General features: G+C 41.0%; 1 protein-coding gene across 5 annotated transcripts in view; it reads left to right on the forward strand.

The window, feature by feature from the left end:
• NEURL1 (neuralized E3 ubiquitin protein ligase 1) overlaps positions 1-23,698 on the forward strand; it is a 96,774-nt gene that overhangs the window by 65,094 nt on the left and 7,982 nt on the right. For all 5 annotated transcript variants that reach the window (XM_031955784.1, XM_031955787.1, XM_031955788.1 and 2 more), the window contains 2 exons: positions 2,989-3,230; positions 3,585-3,906. In XM_031955784.1, coding sequence (XP_031811644.1) covers positions 2,989-3,230; positions 3,585-3,906 — 564 coding nt within the window. The remainder of the gene's footprint in view (positions 1-2,988; positions 3,231-3,584; positions 3,907-23,698) is intronic.

A 23,698-nucleotide genomic window follows, 5' to 3' on the forward strand; every position in this document is an offset into this window, starting at 1 on the left:
CCTTGAGTGACTGTGTCTGTTCCTCCTACCTTCAGCAAAGGCCAATTTTAGATACTGCCTTTCTCCAAACCCCCAGCTTATCCTAACCTTCTGGCCTTCAGTTTCTTCCTGTCTAAAACAAATGAATTCAGCTAGATTAAAAATTCTTAACCTGAGGTCTGTAAATTTATTTAAAAATATTTTGATAATTTCTTTTGAAGTGCTTAACACAGTGCCTGGAACATAGTAGTTATTTAAGTGCTTATTCCCTTTTCCTTTCCTTCCCCTCACTACATTTCAGTATAACTGGCTTTCTTTGGAATCATATGTACTTTATTTTATGCATTTAAAAATATTTTTCAGAAAAGGGATCATAGGCTTTACCAGATGGCCAAAAAACATCTGTGCTATAAAAAGGTTAAGAACTTCTGGATCAAATGATTTCTATGGAACTTTTAGGCAGTGTGGAATAGTAGTTACAGTGTTAAACTTGGAGTTGGGAAGACTCCAGTTCAAATTCTGCTTCTGACATTTAACTAGATGTAGGACCATGGGCAACTTAAGTTTCTTCACCTGTAAAATGGGGATAATATCCATAGTGAGGCTCAAATGGTATATTGCAAGGAAGGTACTTTGTAAGCCTTAAAATTCCAATGCCATCTACTAGTTATTATAGTTCCAGTTTTAAATCCTGTGATTCCCTCCTCCCCTCTGGTCCTTGTAAAGGATATTGAGACTCCATAGGACCCTGTGCTTCTCAATGAGAAATAAATAGTGCCCTATCCTTTGAGGTCTGATTCAGAGAAAAGCCCTGTCAGGGATAATTGGAGGTGGTTAAGCCAAAAAAAAAATCCGTGGACTGATACATTCATAGGTCATCCAGTTTCTTCGAATTATGTGAGAAGAACTGATGGCTGATGGCCAGTAAACTCTGGGGTGAAGGTTTTAACATCAGTGCTGAAAGGATACAACTCAGAGAGGATTCATAATAATGCTGACTATATACAGGGTAGCTGGTTTCTTTCATATAAGGCAATTCCCCTCCTATCTGTCCTTGTGGACAGGAAAAATAAACTATCTCCAGGTGATTTTTTTCATTTTTAACTTAAAACTTTTCATCTCCTGAGACAATCTGGCTGTGAATGTGTAGGCTAAATGAGAGGAAATTTGTGTGTCAGATTTGAATGAATATTAGGTTGTAAGCTCCTTAAAGGCAGGGGTTATCTTTTGCCTTTTTTTTTTTTTTTTTTTTGGTCTGTCCAATATTTAGCACAGTGCCTAGCATATAGTAGCTGCTTAATAAATGTTTGTCAATAGAATATTATTCTTAGTGGGTCTGGAGACATGATTGCCTAAATGTGAAGATGGTTACAAAGTCTATCCTAAAACTAGAAAGTATCTTAGAGATCAGTATCAGATAAAGAAACTGAGTCCTAAAGAAAAATGACCTATCCAGGATGAGACAAAGACTTTGTAGAAGAATATGGTCTAGAACATGGAGCCCTTGGTCAAATATATTTTCCATTACATCTATGCTGTGGATAACTGGTGGCAGTGGGTACAATGTGGGGGCCTGAAGTTAGAAAGACTAGTTTTCTTGTGTTCAAAAATGGCTTCAGAGACTTACTAGCTGTGGGACCCTGGATAAGCCACTTTACCCTGTTTGCCTCAGTTTCCTCATCTGGCAAACCATTCCATTACCTTTGCCAAGAAAACCCCAAATGAGGTCACAAAGAGCTAGACAAGATTGAACAACAATAAAGAGATGTGCCAGAACCATGTCCAACCAGCTGTGGATTGTTAAATTTTCAGTGTGAGCATTGACACCACAGAAACTGAGAAATGCCACAAGTCAGAGATTGGTTTATTGTTTTGTTGATTGTCTAGACTTCAGGAAGTGATAATAAAATCTTGATAATTCAGATTAAATTTAAATTAAAAATGTGTGTGTCTACAATTTCTCCTTAAAAAGTCAGTTTCTAAACTTTTATCAGCATTCTCTGATTGCATCATACTGATTCTCTATCAAGAATGTTTTTGCATTTATGGAGCCACATAGACTTTCCTATTTTAAAAAATACATATAGTTTTACTCTTTTTATATAACAATATCTTTTTATTTTTCAAAATACATGCAGAGTATTTTTACTCTTTAGAGACTGTTTATCTTATGTGTGCCACTAAATGATAAAATGAAAGAGAAGAATCTTGTGGATCACCTGACCTTATACCCTCAGATGAGAAAACTGAGGTCTAAAGATATCAAACTAATTTATCCAAGTCTACCAGGCTCTAAAAAAACTTTTTTTTAAGACTGAGTTTTCCTATCTTGACCAGGCTGCAAGAACAAGAGCTATTCAGGAGATCAATCCTGCTGGGATTGACCCTGGAGTTTTGGGTGCCCTATTTTTTCCTGGGCTTAACGAATCCTTCTCAGGTAACCTGGCAGCCCCCTGTTCCTTAGGGCTACCATCTTTAATGATAAATTTAATGTGGAGATCTAATCAACGTAATTGACTGTAGCTCAGAACTCTGAATTCAAGAAATCTGCCATCCTGCAAGGATTGAAAATGTATGTCAAGGCTATCATGGACTTGTGAAAAGTGCTTTTAAATTTACTATTTGTAGGAGTATACAATGGAAAATTGCTTTATAATACAAAGAATTGACCCTTTTTAAGCTTTTGCTAATGGTTTTTGTATTGTATGTGGGTGAGGAACATTTTCTCAGTAAATGAAGAACATGGCTTTTGTAAGTGTAAGAGGAGAATGATGGTCATGGAATGGATAAATCCATTCTGGTGGTTGGATGACAGGGGATGGTGTTGATGGAGCTGATGATGTCTATTGAAAGGCTGGTGGTGGATGGCCATGATGACTGAATGTGAGAGTGATGGTGGACAGTGATTGCCTCCATTGCATCGACTGCTCCTGGGGAACGGGCGGCACTTTGGTGGCCAGCTTGGACCTCTGGACACCATCCTTTCATGGATCACTCGTTCCTTTGCAGATTCTATCGGCGGCCCCTTTCCTTCCACCTCTCACCGATGTCACCACAAACAGAAGCACTGTCTACCACCCCCTCCTGGAGGGAGCCTCCCAGCCACACCACTGCTCTTCCACCCACACACCAAGGGCTCCCAGATCCTGATGGACCTCAGCCACAAGGCCGTCAAGCGTCAGGCTAGCTTCTGTAACGCCATCACCTTCAGCAACCGGCCCGTTCTCATCTATGAGCAAGTCAGGCTAAAGGTGAGCCTGTTTCCCAGACCCTTAAACACTAGACTCCTTGGTCCCTCTATCCTCATTGCCTCAGCATCTGCCTCCTCCTTGTCCTTGTCTTCTCAAATTCCTCCTTTTCTTTTTTTCTCAGTCATTCCATCCTAAAGAATAGGGTGAGATGGCAGAAATGGGAGCAAATCTGAGAGGTCTCACCCAGAACAGGTCAGGCTAGATAAACCACCTGGTCTGCCAGAAGGGTGAGCTGCGCAAAGGTCTCTCTCCTCTCTCTCCAGGAAGGTCACCTTGAGTGATTGAACTGGGGATGGGGGAAGGGGGGCCCTCTCTGAGTCTGCATTGAGTCTTTTCTGACCGTGTCTTCTGCAGATCACAAAGAAGCAATGTTGCTGGAGCGGGGCCCTCCGGCTGGGGTTCACATGCAAGGATCCATCACGAATTAACCCAGACACGCTGCCCAAGTATGCTTGTCCTGACCTGGTGTCCCAGAGTGGGTTCTGGGCCAAGGCTTTGCCTGAGGAATATGCTAATGAGGGCAACATCATCGCCTTCTGGGTGGACAAGAAGGGTCGAGTGTTCTACCGGGTTAACGACTCTGCTGCCATGCTGTTCTTCAGTGGCGTCCGAACTGCCGATCCCTTGTGGGCCCTGGTGGACGTCTACGGTCTCACGAGGGGAGTCCAGCTGCTCGGTAAGTCCTTATTCCCCTGTCTTCCACCATTATTTTTATCCACTGTCATTCACCCAGGACCCAGATCTTCAGAGACTTCAGCTGCTCAGTAGTAACAGTCGTAGTAGTAGTTGCATGCTGACCTGTGTATGGGCACTCCCTTCTTCCACTCCATCAGCGCCACTAATTGAGTCCATGAAAATACAAATTTAGGTGAAACAGAATTCCCAGGGCTGGTAGTTGTGCAAGAATCATCTTATCAAGGGATAATTGACCAAATGAAATTACATCAGGTTTTTTTACTAGTATAGAGTAGTTTAGTTAGGGACAATTAAATGACACAGTGGATAGAACACCAGGCTTGGAGTCAGCAAGACCTGAGTCCAAATTCAGCCTCAGCTGTTTACTAGCTGTGTGATCCTGGGCAAGTCACTTAACTCTTGTTGGCCTTTGTTTCCTCTTCTGTAAAATGGTGATAATAACAGCATCTATCTCTCAGAATGCTTGTGAAGATCAAATGAGATAATAATTGTAAAGCACTTAGCATAGTGCCCAGCACATGAGCACTACACAAAATACTATTATTAATATATTCATTTTACTGTATTTTCATATATTCATTATAATGTGTTATTATATTTGTTAATATTTGTTGCTGTTATTATTATTAATGTGTTCATGTTGTTATTGTAAAACAAAATGGTGTTGACCTTGGCCAACACTATGGGAAGTATGTCTGGAAAGTGCTTTACAGATTATAAAGAGCTTTTCCAACATTATCTCACTAGCCCAGAATCAATACAAGAGGTAGACAGGTCCTGTCATTTTACTGATAAGGAAATTGACATTTAGAACTGATGTAGTGACTGGTCTAACATCACCCGACTGGTTGGAACCAGGACTTGAACCTTAGTTTTCTCACACCCACCTACGTCACAATTGCCATCTGTGGTCCCTGGATCCCTTCCCTGTTTCCTACCTCCTCTTTCCTGCAGCCAGCTGTCTGTATAAAGTATCTGGGAGGGGAGAAAAGGAATTAGGCAGCATGTGGTTGATTATCCTAGGTAATTAGGGAGATAAAGGCAGGACACACAAGGCTGTGGGAGGAAATGGGGGTGAAAGATTACTGGACAACCGTGGATAAAAAATAATTTTCTCCTAAGGGAACAAATTCAAGGTCTGGACCTCTTGTGCCGTATTAGGGAAAACATGGGGTCACTAAGGCTATTTCAAAGGTATCCATCTTGTTCTCCTTCCCCAGACCCCAGACCAAGAAGAAGATTCATAGACTCTCTTAAGCACCAGAATAACTCAGTTATCTAGAACATTTAAGCTTATAGGGACCCTTAGAAAACGTCCAGCCCTCTCATTTTATCAAGGAGGAAAATGAGACCCAGTAAAGGGCAGTATCCTTGCCTGTGATCAACTAATAAGTTCATTGACTCCCACTCTGGTTCTTTCCTCTAGACCACAAAGTATATGAATATGCATGACTTTATCTAATTACATATAGGCACATATGTACATTCAGGCCCATGGGCAAGAACCTGCCTCACATTTATCCATCGAAAGTTAGTACTTGCCTCCCTGCAGAAAAAAATTTGGTTTAAATCATAAAAAATACAATGGAGTCAGCTTAAAAAATAACAATAAATATGCTTTAGAGTCTCAAATTGGTCACGTTAGAAGCACAGTAAATATATTCTTATGTGCCTTCACTGATTCAACAGACATAGTTAAAGATAACGAAATCAATAACTTCTTCTTCTTCTTCTTCTCCTTTTTTTTTTTTTTTTTTTTTTTTTTTTTGCAAATGCCAGAAATAGTGAAAATGTTTCATTGGCATAGGACTGGGGACTGAACTTAGCGCTTCTTTTGCACAGTAAATGTGTTTCTTAATTAATTTTAGTCTTTCTATTTTATGTAAGCCCCAACCTAAGCTTGACAGTTTGCAGATGGTTGGATGATGCAAATGGGCAGCTTGCTACAGTAGAAAGGGACAAACGGAGTTTGAGCACCGACCACCACTCATGGGACTGCTTGCATCATTTTTCTGAGCCTCATATTCCTGTTCTGTAAAGTGGGAATGGTCCTATTACCTCCTTCACAGAGTTGTGAGAAAAGTACTGTGTAAACTGCAATGTACATTAGAATCGTGTTCTCCAAGGTGGCAAGTGTCACATGTGTGAGAATGGGCACATGCCAAGTGTATAGCTTGTGCACACCCTTTCTGACATGTTCTGACTACGAGGCTACCTGTTACATGAGCATATTTTTCTTGCAAAGGCTCAAATTAGTCCTAGTGGAGAGGATGGAATGAGTCTGGAGAAGCTAGGGAAGAGAGCCAGGCTTCCAAATTGTGGATCTGTGCTGGGCCAGAAGGCCCCACTTAGCTCTGATCCAAGACCATCTTAATTATGTGACATCATCTTTCCTGGACACAGGCATTTCTCAATTCTGTTTCCTGTAGGCACCCACCAGAGAATGAGGCTTTTTTCCATGTTTCCGACCATTCCCATTCCCCCCACTTTGTTGCCATCCTTGGCCACATTTCTGAACTCTCCTGAAACTGTTCCCAGCCATCCATTCTCCTCCTCTTATGGCATAGAGATCAGACCAATGCTGAAGGGGGGGAACCCTAGTGAGGGGGTTCAGGAACCCAGAAGAAGGAGTTAGGAACTTTGCAGTATCTGAGTCTGTACTCCAAAGTCAGACTTCTGGCTGACACTTCTGCTTTGTTTAGACAACCATCATTCTGGCCATATTCTGAGGTAATATTTGTAAAGCACTTCCTTTTTTCCTTCCTCCTTCCCTTCCTTCCCTTCCTTCCCTCCTTCCCTTCCTTTCCTTTCCTTTCCTTCCTTTCCTTTCCTTTCCTTTCCTTCCTTCCTTCCTTCCTTCCTTCCTTCCTTCCTTCCTTCCTTCCTTCCTTCCTTCCTTCCTTCCTTCCTTCCTTTCTTTTTTCCTTCCTTCCTTCCCTCCCTCCTTCCCTCCCTCCTTCCATCATTATTTTTTTCTTTCCTACTTTCTTTTTCCCTCCTTCTCTCTTTCCATTTCTTTATTCCTTCCTTCCTTTCTTCTGTGTGCTTAGAGACAGAAACAAAGGAAACCACTTGCCTGTCCCTTGGTCCCATCAAGCACTTTGTGTTACAACTAGAGGCTGCTTTAGCATCATTCATCCATAGGTTCCTTTGGCAAGCCTTTACTGAGTGCCTGCTGTATACTCAGTCCTTTTCTCAAACATATAAGGGAGAGAATAACAGAAGAAAACACAGATTCTTCCCACAAGAGAATGACAACTTGGCAGGGAGAAATGAGGCATGCATGAAAAACTTGTCACCAGACAAGATGATCAGTGATCAGGGGCCAGCTGAGCTCTCTACCTTTCAACATTGGGGAGTTCAGAGTAGGGGGGAATCACGGAGTTGGAACAGGCAGGCATTTTGCTTTTGATGGCATGAAGTGGGTGTCAGGAGATCCAAGTTCTAGAGTTGGCTTCCCACTAATCCCCAATGTGACTTCCCCAGTCTGGGTCTCAGTTTCCTTCTCTGTAGAGAAAACAGTAGGAAGAATGGATGATCTTTAAGAACCCTACCAGCTCCTAATATTGATTGTCACCCAGGAAGGCTTCCAGAGCCTTCTCTGGGTTTGATGGGGGCACAATGAAAAGCACATGCAGAAATGAGCCTGGAATTCATTATAAGAATAACTCGTATTTATATAAACCTTTAAGGCTTCCCATGTTCTTTCCTTGCAACCATATGAGATGGGTACTACAGGTATCAGTATCCCCATTTCTCAGATAGCAAAGATGAGGCTCGGAGAATTTGTCACATGCCTGGATGAGATAGGTAGTAAACATTAGAGCAAAAACTGTAAGAACAGTTTTTTTTCTTCTATATCAGCTATGCTAGAATGAAAGGTATATGGTGGTGAGTAATGGGGAGGTTTAAGGCTGGAGACAGCAAGAGTCAGGCTGTGGAGACCTTGAATAACAAGTTTAAATTTTATTCTGAAGGTGACAGAGAATCAGTGAAGATGAAGACACTAAGTATATAGTACTTCCTTTACTTTATACTGAATATTTTGTATATTCTGGGCTTGCTGCCACTGACCAGGGCCTTGAGGACAGAGTTCAAACAAGTATATTTCTATGGCCTTATTTATGTTTGAGTTTCTTGGACTCTCTGGGACTGGTCATGCTGGAGAAAAAAGGCTCTCTCTATCTCTATCTGCCTCTCTCTCTTCTCTCTCTCTCTCTCTCTCTCTCTCTTTCTCTCTCTCTCTTCTCTCTCTCTCTCTCTCTCTTCTCTCTCTCTCCTCTCTTGTCTCTCTCTCTCTGTCTCTCTGTCTCTGTCTCTTTCTCTGTCTCTCTGTCTCTCTCTCTCAAGATTAAGTGACTTTCCAAGAGTCATACCTGGGAAATGTCTGAATCTGGATTTGAACTCATGACCCAGGCCAGTGTTCTATACACTGAGTTACCTACCTGCCCCTCTCTTTCCCTTTTTTTGAAAAGAGAAAATGTTCTAGGGGAGCTAGAATCTTGTCTTATGTGGCTATGAGGGAAGAACTAGTCTCTATAATGGAATACATTTTAAAGGCCAGGACTTGTGGTAAGGTGATGTACCTGCAAACCATCTCCCCAGAAAGCTTAGGCCCCATTTCCTCTTCTTTCTCTTCTTTCTAGTCTAGCTCCTTAGCTCCAAATGGGAGAAGGAATTTTAGTCCTCATAAAGTTTTTTGGGCCATAATCACTGGAAGATGGGAGAAAGATCCCTAACATGGCGCCTTTGTCTGCCTACTGGCACATACAGGAGCCAAGGTAAAAGAAGGGAGAAATGTCTGAGCAGAAGATAAGGAACTTTCTTATCACTGATGGGAGAGGCTCCTGGGGCCTTTATTGTATAAAGGGACCAGGGGGAATGAAGAAATACCCCATCCCATATCTCACAAGGATCTGGTAATCTCATTTTGTTTAGCTGACTTAGTAAAGTCATAGAATGTCAGAACTGGAAGGGTTCCTCTAGTTTAGAGATTCTTAATTTGGGGTCCATGAACTTTTAAAGATGGATAATTACATTTTAAAATAATTGGTCTTTATTGTGATACTATGTATTTTATTTTATAACACTATTCTGAGAAAAGCTTTATCAAATTGCCAAAATGGTCCCTGTTGTAGACAAGATTGAGAACTCCTGCTATAAACTGTTTAGCATTTGACTCCCCATAAACTCAACAAGGATTTGGGTGGCTAAGGCCAAAATATACTAGAGAAGCTTGAAAATTGTTTGTGCACCTGGAGAGAGAGGGAGCGTGAGAGTGAAAGATTGTGAGAGAGAGAGAGAGAAGGGGGGAGAGGGAGAGGAAGAAGGAGAAGGAGAGAGGGGGCAAGAGGGACGGGGAGGGAGAAGAAGAGGGAGGGAGAAATGGAGAGAGAGGGAGAGACAGAAAAAGAGAGGAAGAGAGGAAGAAGAGAGGAAGGGATGACAAAAAGATGATGTCAGAGTACTGGAGAGATAGAAAAAAGGAAGTAAGAAATTCATACTGAGAAAATGAACAAAGAAACAGAGAAAGAAGGACCAACATGGAGAGAAACACAAGATTGGGTTTGGAATCAGGAAGATTCCTTTTCCTGAATTCAAATCTGTCCTCAGACATTGAGCTGAACAACAATAGGCTGTAAAGTGTTTCATGCATATATTAGCTCCTTTCACAGATAGAGAAACTGGAACAGAAAATCCATAATATGATATGCCAGAAGGAAAGCAATTGAGTTTTTGTGATTCAGCTCTGACCAAACCAGGTACACATTTGTCCACTAGTAGTGACCTAGAGAAGTCCAGGAAGGCTACCTGGAGGAGGTGAGGCCTGATTGGGGATCTGAAGGTTGGATAGGATTGCAAAAGATTTGAAAAAAGAAGAGGAATGGGTGGGGGGAGGGAGATGGAAGGCTTAAAATGGAAATGAAATTTGAATAAAAAAGGAAAATCACTAAATCTTTTCCCCAAGGGTGCTTTATGCCAGTCCAGGAACTAAACCTCTCTGTTCTAGATGTCTTCTCTAAGGGGCTAGGGAGGACACAGAGCATCTATGATTTTTGCCCTAGAACAGAAACCAAAACTGCCTGGAGTTCCAGAGGTCCTGTCCTTCCTAAGGGAGTGCCCTTCCCCTCCCCCCATAGTTTTTCCTCTTCTCAGCTCCCCCCCAACCCTCCACAGAATTCAGCTTTCATGTGGTTTTGTGAGGCTGGGGTAAAGCCTGTCTGAGAGGCTTTGAGAACTTATTGGTCAGAGGCCGAGTCATATAGAGAGTGGACTGACCCTGAAAAAACACAAGCCCCAGAATCACAATGATCACCTCCATTACATCTGGAGCCCTATCGTGTGCCAGCTCAGCCCTTAGGGAGCACCTGCTGTGAGCAAGGAGATAAGAGTTCTGGCCCTCAAAGAATCAGGGTGATCTGAAGTGGGAGACTTGACCTCTGGCCTCTCCCCCTCCCTGAGAGAGCTCTGGCCTTTAGGAACTAATGATCCAGTTGGGAACATATGGACTCATCCAAGAACGATGCTGGACAGTGGTCAGTGGGGAGAGCATTGAACTCAGGTTGGAAAAATCTGAGCCCCAAACCATTCTCAGACAGTTAACAGCTGTTTGACTTTGGGTAAGTTGTTTCATCTCTCTTAGCCTCAGTTTACTTATCTGTAAAGCACTGACTTCACAGGGTTGTTATGAGCATCAGACATGTCAAGTACCTTGAAAACTTTAAAGTGCTATTTAAATGATAGCTATTTTGAAAGGGATAGGAAACTGGATAGGGAGCTCTTGGTGAAGAAACACACTGGCTTCTCATGTTAGGGGATTGCCCAGAGCCCCTAAGTGACTTCCCTGAGTTCCTGTAATAGTAGAATGTCAAAGGCAAGACTTGAAGCCAGGTCTTGCTGGCTCTACTGTGTCTAAAAGGAAGGGTTATTTACAGATAAGGTTAACCTGCAGATAACAGGTAAGGTTAACCCACAAAATAACAGGCCGGGTTAACCCATAGATAACATGTAGGGTTAACCAACAGATAAGGTTAACCCCAGATAACAAATAAGGTTAACCCATAGAAAACAGACAAGGTTAACTAACAGATTACTGATAGGATTGACCAACAGATAACAGATAAGGTTAATCCTTAGATAACAGGTAAGGTTAACTCGCAAAATAACAGGTAGAGTTAACCTATAGATAACATATAGGATTAACCAACAGATAAGGTTAACCCCAGATAACAAATAAGGTTAACCCACAGAAAACACACAAGATTAACTAACAGATTACCGATAAGATTAACTAACAGATAAGGTTAATCCTCAGATAACAGGTTGGGTTAACTCAAAAAATAACAGATAACATGTAGGGTTAGCCAACATATAACAGGTAGAGTTAACCAACAAATAACATTTAAGATTAACCCACAGATAATAGATAAGATTAGCCAGTAGATAATAGGGTTAACTAACACATAACAGAAAAGATTAACCAACAGATAATAGGTAAGGTTAACCAACAGAGTACAGGTAAAATTAGCTAACAAATAACAGGGATAACCAACAGATAATCAAAATAAAAATTTTTTTTTAAAGCAAACAAACCACCCACCTGGCCATAACTTACATGTGTGTATATTTATATATGATATATCTTAATAATCAACTGACAATTATAATAAAGTATTGACTGTTTTAGTATAATATTGCTGGTTATATCTCCTAAGTCTTCTGGGAGTTCAGAAAAGAGAAAGGTTACTATGGGTGCCTAATCTGGGAGTCAGAGATAGGTTTCTGGAGGCATTGGGTTGCCATGAGACAGCTAGTCAGGGTGGGGGGTAGGTAGAGAGAGAATTCCAGGGAAGAATGATAGACAGAGGTAGGAATAAGGTAGGATAAGGACGATAGGTGAGAGTAGTGATGGGCTGGAATGAGAGAGAGAGAGAGAGAGAGAGAGAGAGAGAGAGAGAGAGTGTGTGTGTGTGTGTGTGTGTGCACGCACACATGCTGGTTTGAATGGATCACCAGAAATGTTATTTCACCTATCTTACTTGGGTCTAGTCAGTCAATTTATGAACATCTATTAAACTCCGCCTGTGTGCTGGGATTAAAATATGAAAAAAGACAGTGCCTGCCTTCAAAGAGCTTACAGTTTAATGTATTAATTAATTAATGCATTAACAATCAAAGGGAAGCTAGAAAGTTGAGGGAAGGAGACTTAGCTCTTGGCAGGCAAGATGAAGAAATCCAAAGGAAAAGAGCCAGGTAGGAATGGAGAGAGCCAGGAGGAATGAGCTGTCTGGACACTCTCCATAAAGGGAGATTTGGGGAGGAGCTGTCCATTCTACTGTCTGTTTATAGAGGTCCCAGGAGCAGAGGGTCCTGTTAAGTGTGAAAATCAAGACTAATGTGATCTTGCAGGATGATGAGGCTCCGGTGGGCATGGTGAAAAAGTCCAAAGGATTGTACAGGGCAGGGTGGGAGGAGCAGAGTCTTGCTCTTTTTACTTCTTTATCAGTGTGCAGTTTAGAAAAAAAATTTCCCCCATAAACAGTTCTGGAGATAGGTGAGGTTGGCATTATTATACCTAATTTACAGATAAGCAAACTGAGTTTTAGAGAGCTGATGTGCCTTGCCCAACTAGTAGCACAGATTCTTCCACATCTTCTGACTCCAAAGACCGTGCTCTTTCCATATTTCTTTACGGCCACTCACTACTTCCCTAGGCATATTTGGAATGTTCCAGAGCCCCAAACCCTGACCTAGCCTGGTCTGCAAGGGGTGGGGATTGGGGTGGGAGGATGAAGGGGTCAGTCTGGCTTGACTATACATGGTTTTACAAAATGTATTTTCTGTTTCATTGGATCCACCTCCATGCTCCCCACTGAAAGCTCAGATAAGGCCAAGCTGATTTAATTGAGCCTGCTATAAATCATTGTAATCCTAGCATTCTCCAAGGCTGTTTATGGCTCTGAAATCCAATTAGCAGATGAAAATTGCTCTACTTTTTGTTTCCCTAAAGTCATTGTTTTTCTTAATTAAAACAATTGCAGGCCCATTAAAAGGGGATTTTCAAAGGAAGCCCCCTTTCCAGAGAGTTCTGGCCCCAGTTCCTTGAAGTTGATCATGAGACTTTTCTGTATAGCTCAGGACCTTTGGCTAGAGGCTTTCCTCCTTCTGTCTCCCTATTTCTCTGTCTGTCCGTCTCTTTATCTATGCCCCTCTGCCAAGTTTTTGGTTTCTTTTTGTCTCTCTTTGCTTATCTGTATTTCTTTCTAGGATGGTCCTTCTTTCTCTGTTTCTCTGTTCAGTTCCTCTGTATGCATTTTGTACTTCCTTTCTCTATCTTTCATTACTCCAAATCATCTTTTTTTGTCCTCTCCTCTCTTCTTCCTCCTCCTCTCTTGTCTTTCTTCTTCTTTTCTTTTTTCTTCTTCTTCCTATTCTCTCTCTCTCTCTTTCTCTCTCTCTCTCTCTCTCTCTTTCTCTCTCTCTCTCTTCCCCTCCTTCCTTTTTCCCTCTCCCTTCTCTCTCTTCTCCCCTTTCTCTTCCCTGCCCCCTCCCATATAATCTTCACTCTTTTCCAGTAGTTTTAGGCTTAGCTATCTATCTCCTTAGTGAATTGAAGGAGTCACTTCTCAGTTTTATTGCTTGCTCCCCTTTCATATCCAGGACTTCTCTAGAACCAATATCCCAGTCTCATGAAGACCAGGATCCTTGGTGAGTCAGGGCTCTCATTAAGATGATGGCTCTCAGATAACCAAAGTATTTACTCATGGGAAATTTCTGGCTTCCTCATAACCTTGTTCAGACAGTAGTCATCTCTACTACCACACCCAAAGCATGGAGCCATGTATGTGAGCTCATACAGGTCTTTAGTGGAACTGAGACCTAGAAATGACTTCAGAAACCAGGCTGTATTGCAATCAGTTTCTGAATAAGAAAACTGAAGTTTCCACCAAGCTGGGATGTGCTTTGATCACATAGGGAATTTGTGACAACAGACACTAGAAACTGAGTCCCTGGCTCTTTCTACTATTCCACACTGCCTTTTCCCTTCAGCTTGAGGGATGTCTAGAGAGGAGATCGTGTATTTTAACTCAGACCTTTGCTTCCCAAAGCTAAGGGTCATACCTCCCCATCTCAACCTGGGTTGAATGAAATACACAAAGCATGTCACCTGGATGGTTTTTAAGGATTGGCAGCTAAGAATAGAAGGCTGGGCCTGGAGTCTGCTTTGGGACCTAACCATTAGCAGTTCTTTTCTGATTTCAAGCCCAAGTTTGATTGTTTTTTTCCTCCCCCCAACTTCCACCATTAATTTTGAGTCTGCCTTTTGGGGCCAAAGTGAAGTTCCCTCCTTTATTTCAATTTCATCCTGAGATCAGAACTTATCTACCCCTGTCCCTAAGTAGTCATTGGCCATATTCATTCCAAAAATGTGACCGTGTCAGACTGGACTCATGTTTTTTTCTTCATTTCTTGGTGTCACATGTAGTATGTTGGGGATCATACCAATAAGATGCTTTCCTTTGCATCTGTATCAAGATGTAGGCTTGCAATCTCTAAGAATAATAGCTTCTTGCTTACAGGAAGACAGACTGGATCAACAATGTAAATAAACATGAGCTTTATTGTATGGTATTTTGGATAGAGACAATCCTGGCTCATGGTGTTCCAAAGGTCTTGCCCAGAAACGTACCCTTTGGTTAGAGGACTGCCTTCTGTTCCAAAAGGTCTATCAAAAGGTGGCTCTTCTGGACCTCTCCTAAACTGCAGTTAGCTGGCTGAACCCAACCAAAATTCTTGGAGTACTGGAGAGGAGAATACTGGGTGTCCAACGTCATTCTAGGTTCTACAAGGAGGAGAAAAGAGATTGCGGGAACAAGGCTTCAAGAAGCTCTCAGGGATATACTGAGACACATAGGAAGACACAGCATACCCTGGTAAAATCACAGATCATAGAACAGGAGAATTAGAAGGGGCCTCAGTGAACTGTGAAGTTCAACTCATGCATTAAAGGACCTGCCTTGATAACATCCAACAAATTGTTGGTCTGTCTCTGTGTGAAGACTTCTGGGGATAGAGTGGGAAGCCTGGTCCACTTTGGGATCTAATCATTAGGAGTTTTTTTCTTATTTCAAGCCCAAATTTGTTTTGTTTTTCTTCCCTCAACATGCACCATTAATTTTAAGTCTGTCTTTTGGGGACCAAACAGAACAATTCTAATTGCTCCCTCACATGACAATCCTTCAGATACTTGAAGGTCTTATGTCTCCCATGAGACATCTTTTGTCCAGGCTAAATATGCTTTAACCTGTCCTCACATGTCATGGACTTGAGGGCATTCATTGTACTGATTGCTGTCTTCGGTACATCCTATACCTTATCAATATCCTTCATAGACCAGAATGGAACATAATACTTCAGAAAAGACTGACAGTGCCAAAAAACAGTGGTACTGTGACCTTCTTCCTGGAATCTTCTTAATGAAACCTGAGACCATTTAAACTTTTTTGGCTGTCACATCAGATTTCTGATTCACATTGATCTTGCAGTCCATGGATAATTCCAGATGATATTCAGAAAAATTGCTGTTTATGTTTTTCCCCATCTTATACTTTTTTTAAATTAAGGAGCCAAGACTTTACATTTATCTCTATTGGATTTCTTGATAAAATCCAGTAAATGCTTTAAGCCTGAAGCTCCTTTTGGACCCCAACTCTGTCATTCTCTGTGTTAATCATTCCTCCTTACTTTCTGTCATCTGCAAATTTGATGCACATATCATCTATGTCTTTATCTAAGTCATTAATAAAAATATGAAAAAGCACAGGATCCAGCTTAGATCCCCTGAAGTACTCCATTGGAGACCTCCTGCCATTTTCTCATTGAACAATTAACAACTACTCTTTGATTCTGACAGATCCAATCAGTTCCAAATTCATCTCATCATATTATTGGCTAATCCATATCTCTCCATCTTCTTGACAAGAATAGCATGAAATATTTTATCAGTAACTTTGACAAAATTTAAATAAATTTTAAGTCACAGCACTTCCCTTATGGACTCATTTAGTAAAACTGCCAAAGAAGGAAATGAGGCTAGTGTGGCATTAATGTTATTGATATAGCCAAGCCAGTTCTTTGTGGCTGCCATTTTCCTTTCTAGATATTTGTTACTCATCCCTGTAATGCTCTATTCTAGACATTTCCTAAGAATCAAAGCCAGAGCCACTGGGCAGTAGTTCATAAAATGCTATTTTCCTTTTTTTTTTTTTTTTTTTTTTTTAAAATCAGGATGTTTGTCCTCCAGTTTTTTTAAGCAGAAAGCTTTGCTGATTGTACAATGATTGCCTTCATCAGTCCTTTCTGGACCTACAAATGTACTTCATTTGGTTCTGGTGACTTGAATTCATTAAGAGCACTTAAGTGCTGGGTCTTCTTATCTTAGGCAACGGGCTCCTTAGTTCTTTTTTGTTTCTGTCACTTTCAGTGTAAAGGTCATTCTCCTTTGCTGAGAGAACAGAAACAAGCTGAGAATTGAGTTTCTCTGCCTTTCATCTATTGTCAATTATCACTGTCTCATCCACCTCAATGGTGGGAAGTTCCTGAGAGGGAAGTAGGTTAAGGACATGAGTGTTGTGCCAGGGAGAGACCAGAGTGAGGAATCAGGTGGGAAGAACAGGGAGAGAGCTAGTCAATCCAGTGAGGCTTTCTACAGGAAGTGATTGATGAGCTCAAATTCAGATGGGGGAAGGGGTAATGAACAAAGATTAATAATACAGGTTTAGCACATGTAGGTATCTGGATGTGCTAGGTAGCTAATTGTTAAATTTTCAGTAGGAGCATCTTCATTTTGAAGATCAGCAAATGCTACAAATAAATGCATTTTTTTTTGTTGATGATTGTCTAGACTTTAAAAAGTAAAGGAGAAAATATTAATAATGTAAATTCCACTTAAAATTATATCATAGGGACAAGTTTGGTTGGGATTTTTTGTTTGTTTTTTCTGAGGGCCTGTTGTTAAATACATAGGTTTTCTTTCCTGTTAGGTTAAAATTATACTTGAGAATCAGATGATTGCTTGATAAGAATCAGAAAATCAGAGCAAGAAATTGTCTCCAGAAGGAATGGATAGTCCAATGGATTGCCCCTTTCCATATGAGGTATCCAGTGGATCAGTGAGTAGAGCACTGAGTTTGAATTAAGAAGACCTGAATTAAAATTCAGCTTCAGCCACTTGGGACTTAACTTTTGATTGCCTGATAAAAGGATCCACTGAAGAAGGAAATGGCAAACTGTAAAATACTTTTACCAAGAACACCCGATAGCACTCTGGCCCATAGAGTCATGAAGAATGTTACTCTACTGAACAATAGCAACATTAGGTTAATTTCTGTGTAGAGAAAGATACTGAGGTAAGAGCCTTGAACTGAGAATTAAGAGTATCAAGCTCAGATTTATTATTAACACACTATAGGACCTTAGTATATTAATTTACCTAGGTCTCCTTTCCCTCTTCAATTCATTAAGCCAACAATTCTTTATTCCTACTTGGCAAGGGATTGTGCTAAGTGACCAAAATGAAAAGCTCTTTATCCTTGGGGAGCTTCTATTCTCCTGGAAGTTGGGAGAGGATAAGTGCAAAGTATATAGGAAGTGGTACTGAGTCATTTAAAAGAGAAGACATTATTAATAGTTCAAGGAGGATCAAGAAGTTTGGGATAGCCTTGGGTAGTAGGTAGCCAGGCGGTCAGAAGGCTATTAGGCACCACTTAAGCAAAGCCATGACTGAGAGGAGATAGATTGTCAGTTGTATGTGACTGTGTATTCAGTCATGTCCTACTCTTCATGAACCCACTTGGGGTTTTCTTGGCAAAGAGGGGTTTGCCATTTCCTTCTCCAGCTCAATTTACAGATGGGGAAAGTGAGGCAAAGAGGAATAAGCGATTTGGGAAGAACTAGCAGGCCAGTTTTATTGAATTCATGAATGGGAGTAAGATTGAGTAGACTTTTAAATGGGAGACTGGATTTATTCTAAGGCATGAGTAGAAAACTTACCTGGCATAGTGGACAAAGTACTGGATCTGGAATCAGGAAGACCTGAGGTCAAATGTCGTCATATACTTAATAGGGTATGTGACTCTAGGCTGGTCTTTTAAGCTTTGTCTCTCTAAGTTTCCTCATCTGTAAAATGGGGAGTATAGTGGCACCTACCTCCCAGGGTTGTTGAAAGGAGCAAATGGAAAACTTTGTAAACCTTAAAGTGCTATGTAAATAATAGTTGTTATTATTTGAGAGGGGGGAGGGAAGGAGAGAGAGAGAGAGAGAAAGAGAGAGAGAGAGAGAGAGAGAAAGGGGAGAGAGAGAGAGAGGAGAGAGAGAGAGAGAAAGGAGGGAGAGAGAGGGAGAGAGAGAGAGAGAGAGAGAGGGAGGAAGAAGAGGAGGAGGAGGAGGAAGAGGAGAACAAGAAGAACAAGAAAGAAGAAAGAAGAAGCGTTAGACCTTTTGGGAATATCAGTTTGGCAGTCATATGGAAAATGCAGTCAATAAAGGCAAGAGGGGAGATCAGTTAGGAGATGAATGCAATAGTTTGGGCAGAAAGTGAAGAGCATTTGAATTAGTTCAGAAACTGTGTGCATGGACAGGAGACTGATGTAAGAAATATTGTGCAGGTAGACCAAACAAGATGTGGGTGCTGATTGAATTTGGGGGTTGCGGAAGAAGGAAGATGGAGCCTTGATGATAATCTAAAATCTATTTCATTTCTGCCCTTCTGAAGAGTTCTGACCAGGACTTGTTTGGGACAAGGCACACTCCCTCTGAGAGACAGACTAATACTGATAAAGAATGCTAATACTTGACCATCCAGCTCTCCTTTTTCAGTACTCCTTGTCCCATGTATATGGCCTATAGAAGATCCTCAAATACATGTTTGTTAAATGACTGACTGAATGAGTAAATCATCAAAGCTTCTTTATGCTAGTTCTCCTGACAGATATGACAGTTTCTAAAATTATAGCAGATTAAATGCTATCTAGATTTTGGATTAATGCCTTTCTTTTGAGAGAGTCCTTCTGGGCCTCTCCTTTGCTGGATTAAGGGGACCCCCTAATCATCTCAGTAATACACAGCTCTCTCTCAGGCTGATTTACTCCTGCAATGGGAGCATCTCTTCTATTCTGTCAGTTTTAAAGGAGGACAAATTTATAATTCTGGGCATGACCCATGCCAAATGGCACATTGTGCACTGATTATAGGGCCCTGCTGGAGAGATGTAGGTGGGAGGGAGATAACGAGTGAAATCTTAGAGTGGGAAAAGCAGTTTGTCAGTTGATGAGCATTTAGTAAGTGCCTACTGTATGCTGGGCACTGTGCTAAGTTTTCAGGATAAGAAGAAAGGCAAAAACCAGTCCCTGCTCTCAAGAAGCTTATAATCCAGTTGGCGAGACAACATGCAAACAGCTATGTACATGTTAGACATATAAAGATAGATCTGAGATAGTCTCAGATGGAAGGCACTAATATTAAGAGAGATTAGGAAAGATTTCCTATTGAAGATGAGATTTTAGCTGGGACTTAAAGGAAGTCAAGGAATAAGCATTAATATATCACTTACTGCATAGGAGAACTTACTATACTGATTCTCATAACAATCCTGTGAAGTAGAGGCTATTATTATACCCAAATCACAGTTCAGGAAATTGAAGTTAAGTGATTTGCCTAGAGTCATAAAAGTAATAAATGTGTGAATCTGGATTTGAATTCAGATCTTCCTGACTTCAGGCCACCTACTTGCCTCTTGGAAGGCCAGGAGGTGGAGATGAAAACCAAGAGTATTTCAAACATATAAAGGACAGCCAATGAGAATGTTAGGAATTGGAAGGGTAGAGGGTCTTGTACAAGGAACCACAGAATAGAAGGTAGGAGAAGGGAGGGGTAAGAAGATTAGAAATATAGGAGGAAGCCATATTAGGAAGCTCTAAACACCAAACAGAAAATTGATTATATCTATTGAATGAATATATATACTTATTACATATTACAAACTTATATATACTTAATATATATACAGAGGGCATATATGGAAGATGGCGAAAAGGCATAATTGACAGGACCAGGAAACTATTAGGATATAAGGTGAAATAGAAGAACTGGAGATCCAAACCTGGTACTAACCTCAGAACAAAAATCTTTTCTACAAGTGATCCAGTAACAGGGAACTCACTACACAAGAATAGCTTATTCCTCTGTTAGAGCTCTGTCCTCTGGACAGCTCTAAATGTTGCTATGAAGAGAAAAATGCTATCTACCTCCAAAGGAAAAAATCGGATGGAGTATGAATGGAAATTGAAGCTTTAAAAAAAAAACAAAACCTTTATTATTTTTGGGGAGGAGGGGAATCTGTGTTTTCTTTTGCAGTATGGCTAACATAAAAATATTTTGCACAAATTCACATGTGTAATCTATATCAAATTGCTTGCCTTCTCAAGGGATGAGGCAAGGAGAGAAAATTTGGAAATCAGAATTTTTCTTTCTTTTTCTTTCTTTCTCTCTCTCTCTCTCTTTTTTTTTTTTTTTTTTTTTTTTTTTTTTTTTTGCTGAGGCAGTTGGGGTTAAGTGACTTGCCCAAGGTCAAAAATGAAAAGCTTTAAAAAAGAATGTTTAAAATTTTTTGTTTATGTGTAATTAAGAAAAACAAAATACAAATTAAATATAAAAGAAAAATAAATAAATGTCAGAATGATCGACCTTATATTGAACTGAAATCTGCCTCCATGTAACTTCTACCCTAAGGGCCAGGACAAACAAATCAAATCCCTTTTCCCTTGAAATGCTTGAAGACAGCTATCATGTTCCACCTACATCTTCTTTTTTCCAAGCTAAACTATTCCTAGTTCCTTCAACAGATCTTTGTGTGGCATAGTTTCTAATTTTCCCACACCTTGATCTCTTGGATCTGTTCTGGATATGGTCCCTCTTTTCTTTGTCCTTCCAAAAATACGGTGACTGGAACTTGTCACTGTGCTCTGTGGTGCCCAAGGTACAGCCACATCCCTAATCCTAGACATTATGTTAATATTAATGTCACAGTAGTATTTCTGGTTGCCATGTGATTTCTGTTGGCTTATCCTGAGCTTATATCCCATTCATATTCTCAAGTCTTTTTCACATGAAGTGTTTAGCTGTATCTCTTCCATCTTGTACTTGGCCAAGTGAAGGACCATCAACACCTTGTTGACTCTTTGCTGTTTCTAGAAGCTACATCTTATTTCCTGGCACAGTACCTTATCCCTTCTACTCCACCTCTCTACTTTCTCTCCCTTTCTTGAGTCCTCTGAATAAAGAGTTAGTATTATTGACTTGAAAAGAACTCCCTTAAAATTAAAAAACAAAAACAAATCAGAAAAAATCCCAATTTCTTTAACCAGAGCTCTAAACCAAAACTCACCCATTGTGGGTAATGTAGAGGAAATTCCTCTTAGGGAGAATAGTTGGACTACATGTCCTCTGTGATCTTTTCCAAACTTCTTTTCAACTCTGAGATTTAAAGGTTCTATGACAATGAATTTTAAGATCCCACATGAAAAGATTTTCAAAAATTTAAGACTTTTGATCATTCTCTCTCTCATTGGGCTTCAATACAATGAACATTCCTATTCCCCCAATACCAACCAAGTGACTCTTTGAAGAGTGACCCCCAAACCCTTTTTTGAACATTATACAGGGGAAAGGCCAGAAAGGAGTGTATTCTGGGGAAGGAGCCCTTGCTTCTCCCTGCAGTGCCAGATGCTGGGCTTGAGGCGGATGTTTATGGACAGTAAATGGCCTGGCGGAGAATGATACTCCCCAAGCCAAGAGACGCCCAGTCCGCCAGCTGCAGGCTAACCCCTAGTTAACAATTGATCCAGCACTGGCTCCCGGATGTGAGAATCCAAACAAACAAGATTCTTAGTCAGAGGGTAAGCATGTCTTCATAGAAACCCTTTCTATCACCTTCTATGCTGTCCGTACAATCTTGCATCCATGTAGGGGCAGCTAGAGAATACTGAACTTAAGGAGATCTGAGTTCAAATCTGACAACAGTTACTTATTACCTGTGTGACAGAGGTCAACTTACTTAACCTCTCTGTGCCTCATTTTATTCCTCTATAAAATGGGGTAGCTAATAGCACTGACCTTCCAGAGGCATTGTGAGGGTCAAATGAGAGAATGAGGCACTCTGTAAACCTTAAGGAGTTATTGTTATTACTAACTACCACAGAAAGAATACTCAGGATTTCACTAGACCACACGTTAGAAGAAGAAAATGTGACAGGGACTGACAAATTCACCGGATTAAATGGTCTTCATTAAAATGTTTAAAACATTTAAATGTTATTTACTGTAACTTATGAGATCTTGGGCATCCACTTAACCTCTCTGGGTCTCAGGGTCCTCAAATGTATAATGAGGACATTAGACACTCTTTAAGGCTCTTTTTAGCTAATTGATTGATCCTATAGCTCATTCCTCTCACCATGCCTTGGGCTTGCACTATTTGGCCCTCTTTGGAAGGGCTTATTTAAATCCAGTTTAGAATCTGCTCACTTTAGGCACTCTTCCTTGATTACCCCAACCTTTGCTGACTCAAATCAAGTCAGTTTCATGTGATTTTGTCTTTTGTTCCCAACCATATTGGGGGTTTCCTGAGGATGAGGATTCTCTCTCATAGGATGGAGTTGATAGGGTGACTCAGTATGGACTTGATCAATTATTTAGTTAAGATAATCCCCAGGTTTTCATTTACTCTCAAAGGCTTTATTCCCAAGTCAAGAAGCACATGTAAAAGACCCCATTTGGCCTCTCATGGGAATTAAACTGTTATTTCCACCAAGTTAAGTGAAGATGAGCCAGGAAATCCAGGATGCTGGAATGGAAAGGACGGTGGATTCAGAGGCAGAGGCCTTGGGTTCAAGTTCTAAATCTAGGATTTAATTGCTATGTGACCTCTCATAGGTCCCTTTTTACTCTGAGTTTCAATTATTATTATAAAATCAATACATTAAATCCTATGGGGAAAAGCAGTTGTTACTGGGTAGGCGACCGTTCTCCCCAGACTCCCCAGTCCTATCCTCATCCCCACTGAGGCCAGAGACATAAGGTCCCTGCCAGCCTCTTGACATTTTCCCACAGCTTTGGTGGTAGACTGGAGAGAGAGACTGCACTGAATGGAGAGGTGACCCTTTGCAGTCCTTTCCCTGCACAGCCAGGCCAACTAGTGACCCCATCTCAAGTTTCCTTCTATTTTAGCCCTTGGGGAAGCTGGGATTATGCCTGGGATGGGCTATTTTAGGGAGGGTTGCTCTTCTGCAGCTGCTCAGTGACCTTGATGGGAATGGGGGTGGAGGGTGGAGGGGTGGAGGGAGGGGGCAGACACATTTGTCTCCAGAGAGTCCAAGTTTAGATTTCTTCTGTCATCTGGGCCTCCTTAGCACTGGAAAGCTGCTTTGGGGCTCAACTTAGAGGGTCTGGAGGATTGGATTTAAGAATCCTTCTTAGATAATCCAATATAAGGACCAGACCCTTAGAGATCAACCAGTCATGCTGGGACACATTTTATAGATAAGGAAGGTGATTTGCTCTTTTTCTTTCCCCTTCTCTCTTCTTCCCTCTCCTTCCCTCTTCTTGGCCTCCTCTACTTTTCTCCTCCTTTATCTTTACCCAAGTCATTTATGAGAAATATTCACTGGGAACAGGACTTAGGATGGGTTCTGGTAGCTCTTCACTAGGTACCTTCT

Source organism: Sarcophilus harrisii, chromosome 2, assembly GCF_902635505.1.
Source record: "Sarcophilus harrisii chromosome 2, mSarHar1.11, whole genome shotgun sequence".
Taxonomy (NCBI): domain Eukaryota; kingdom Metazoa; phylum Chordata; class Mammalia; order Dasyuromorphia; family Dasyuridae; genus Sarcophilus; species Sarcophilus harrisii.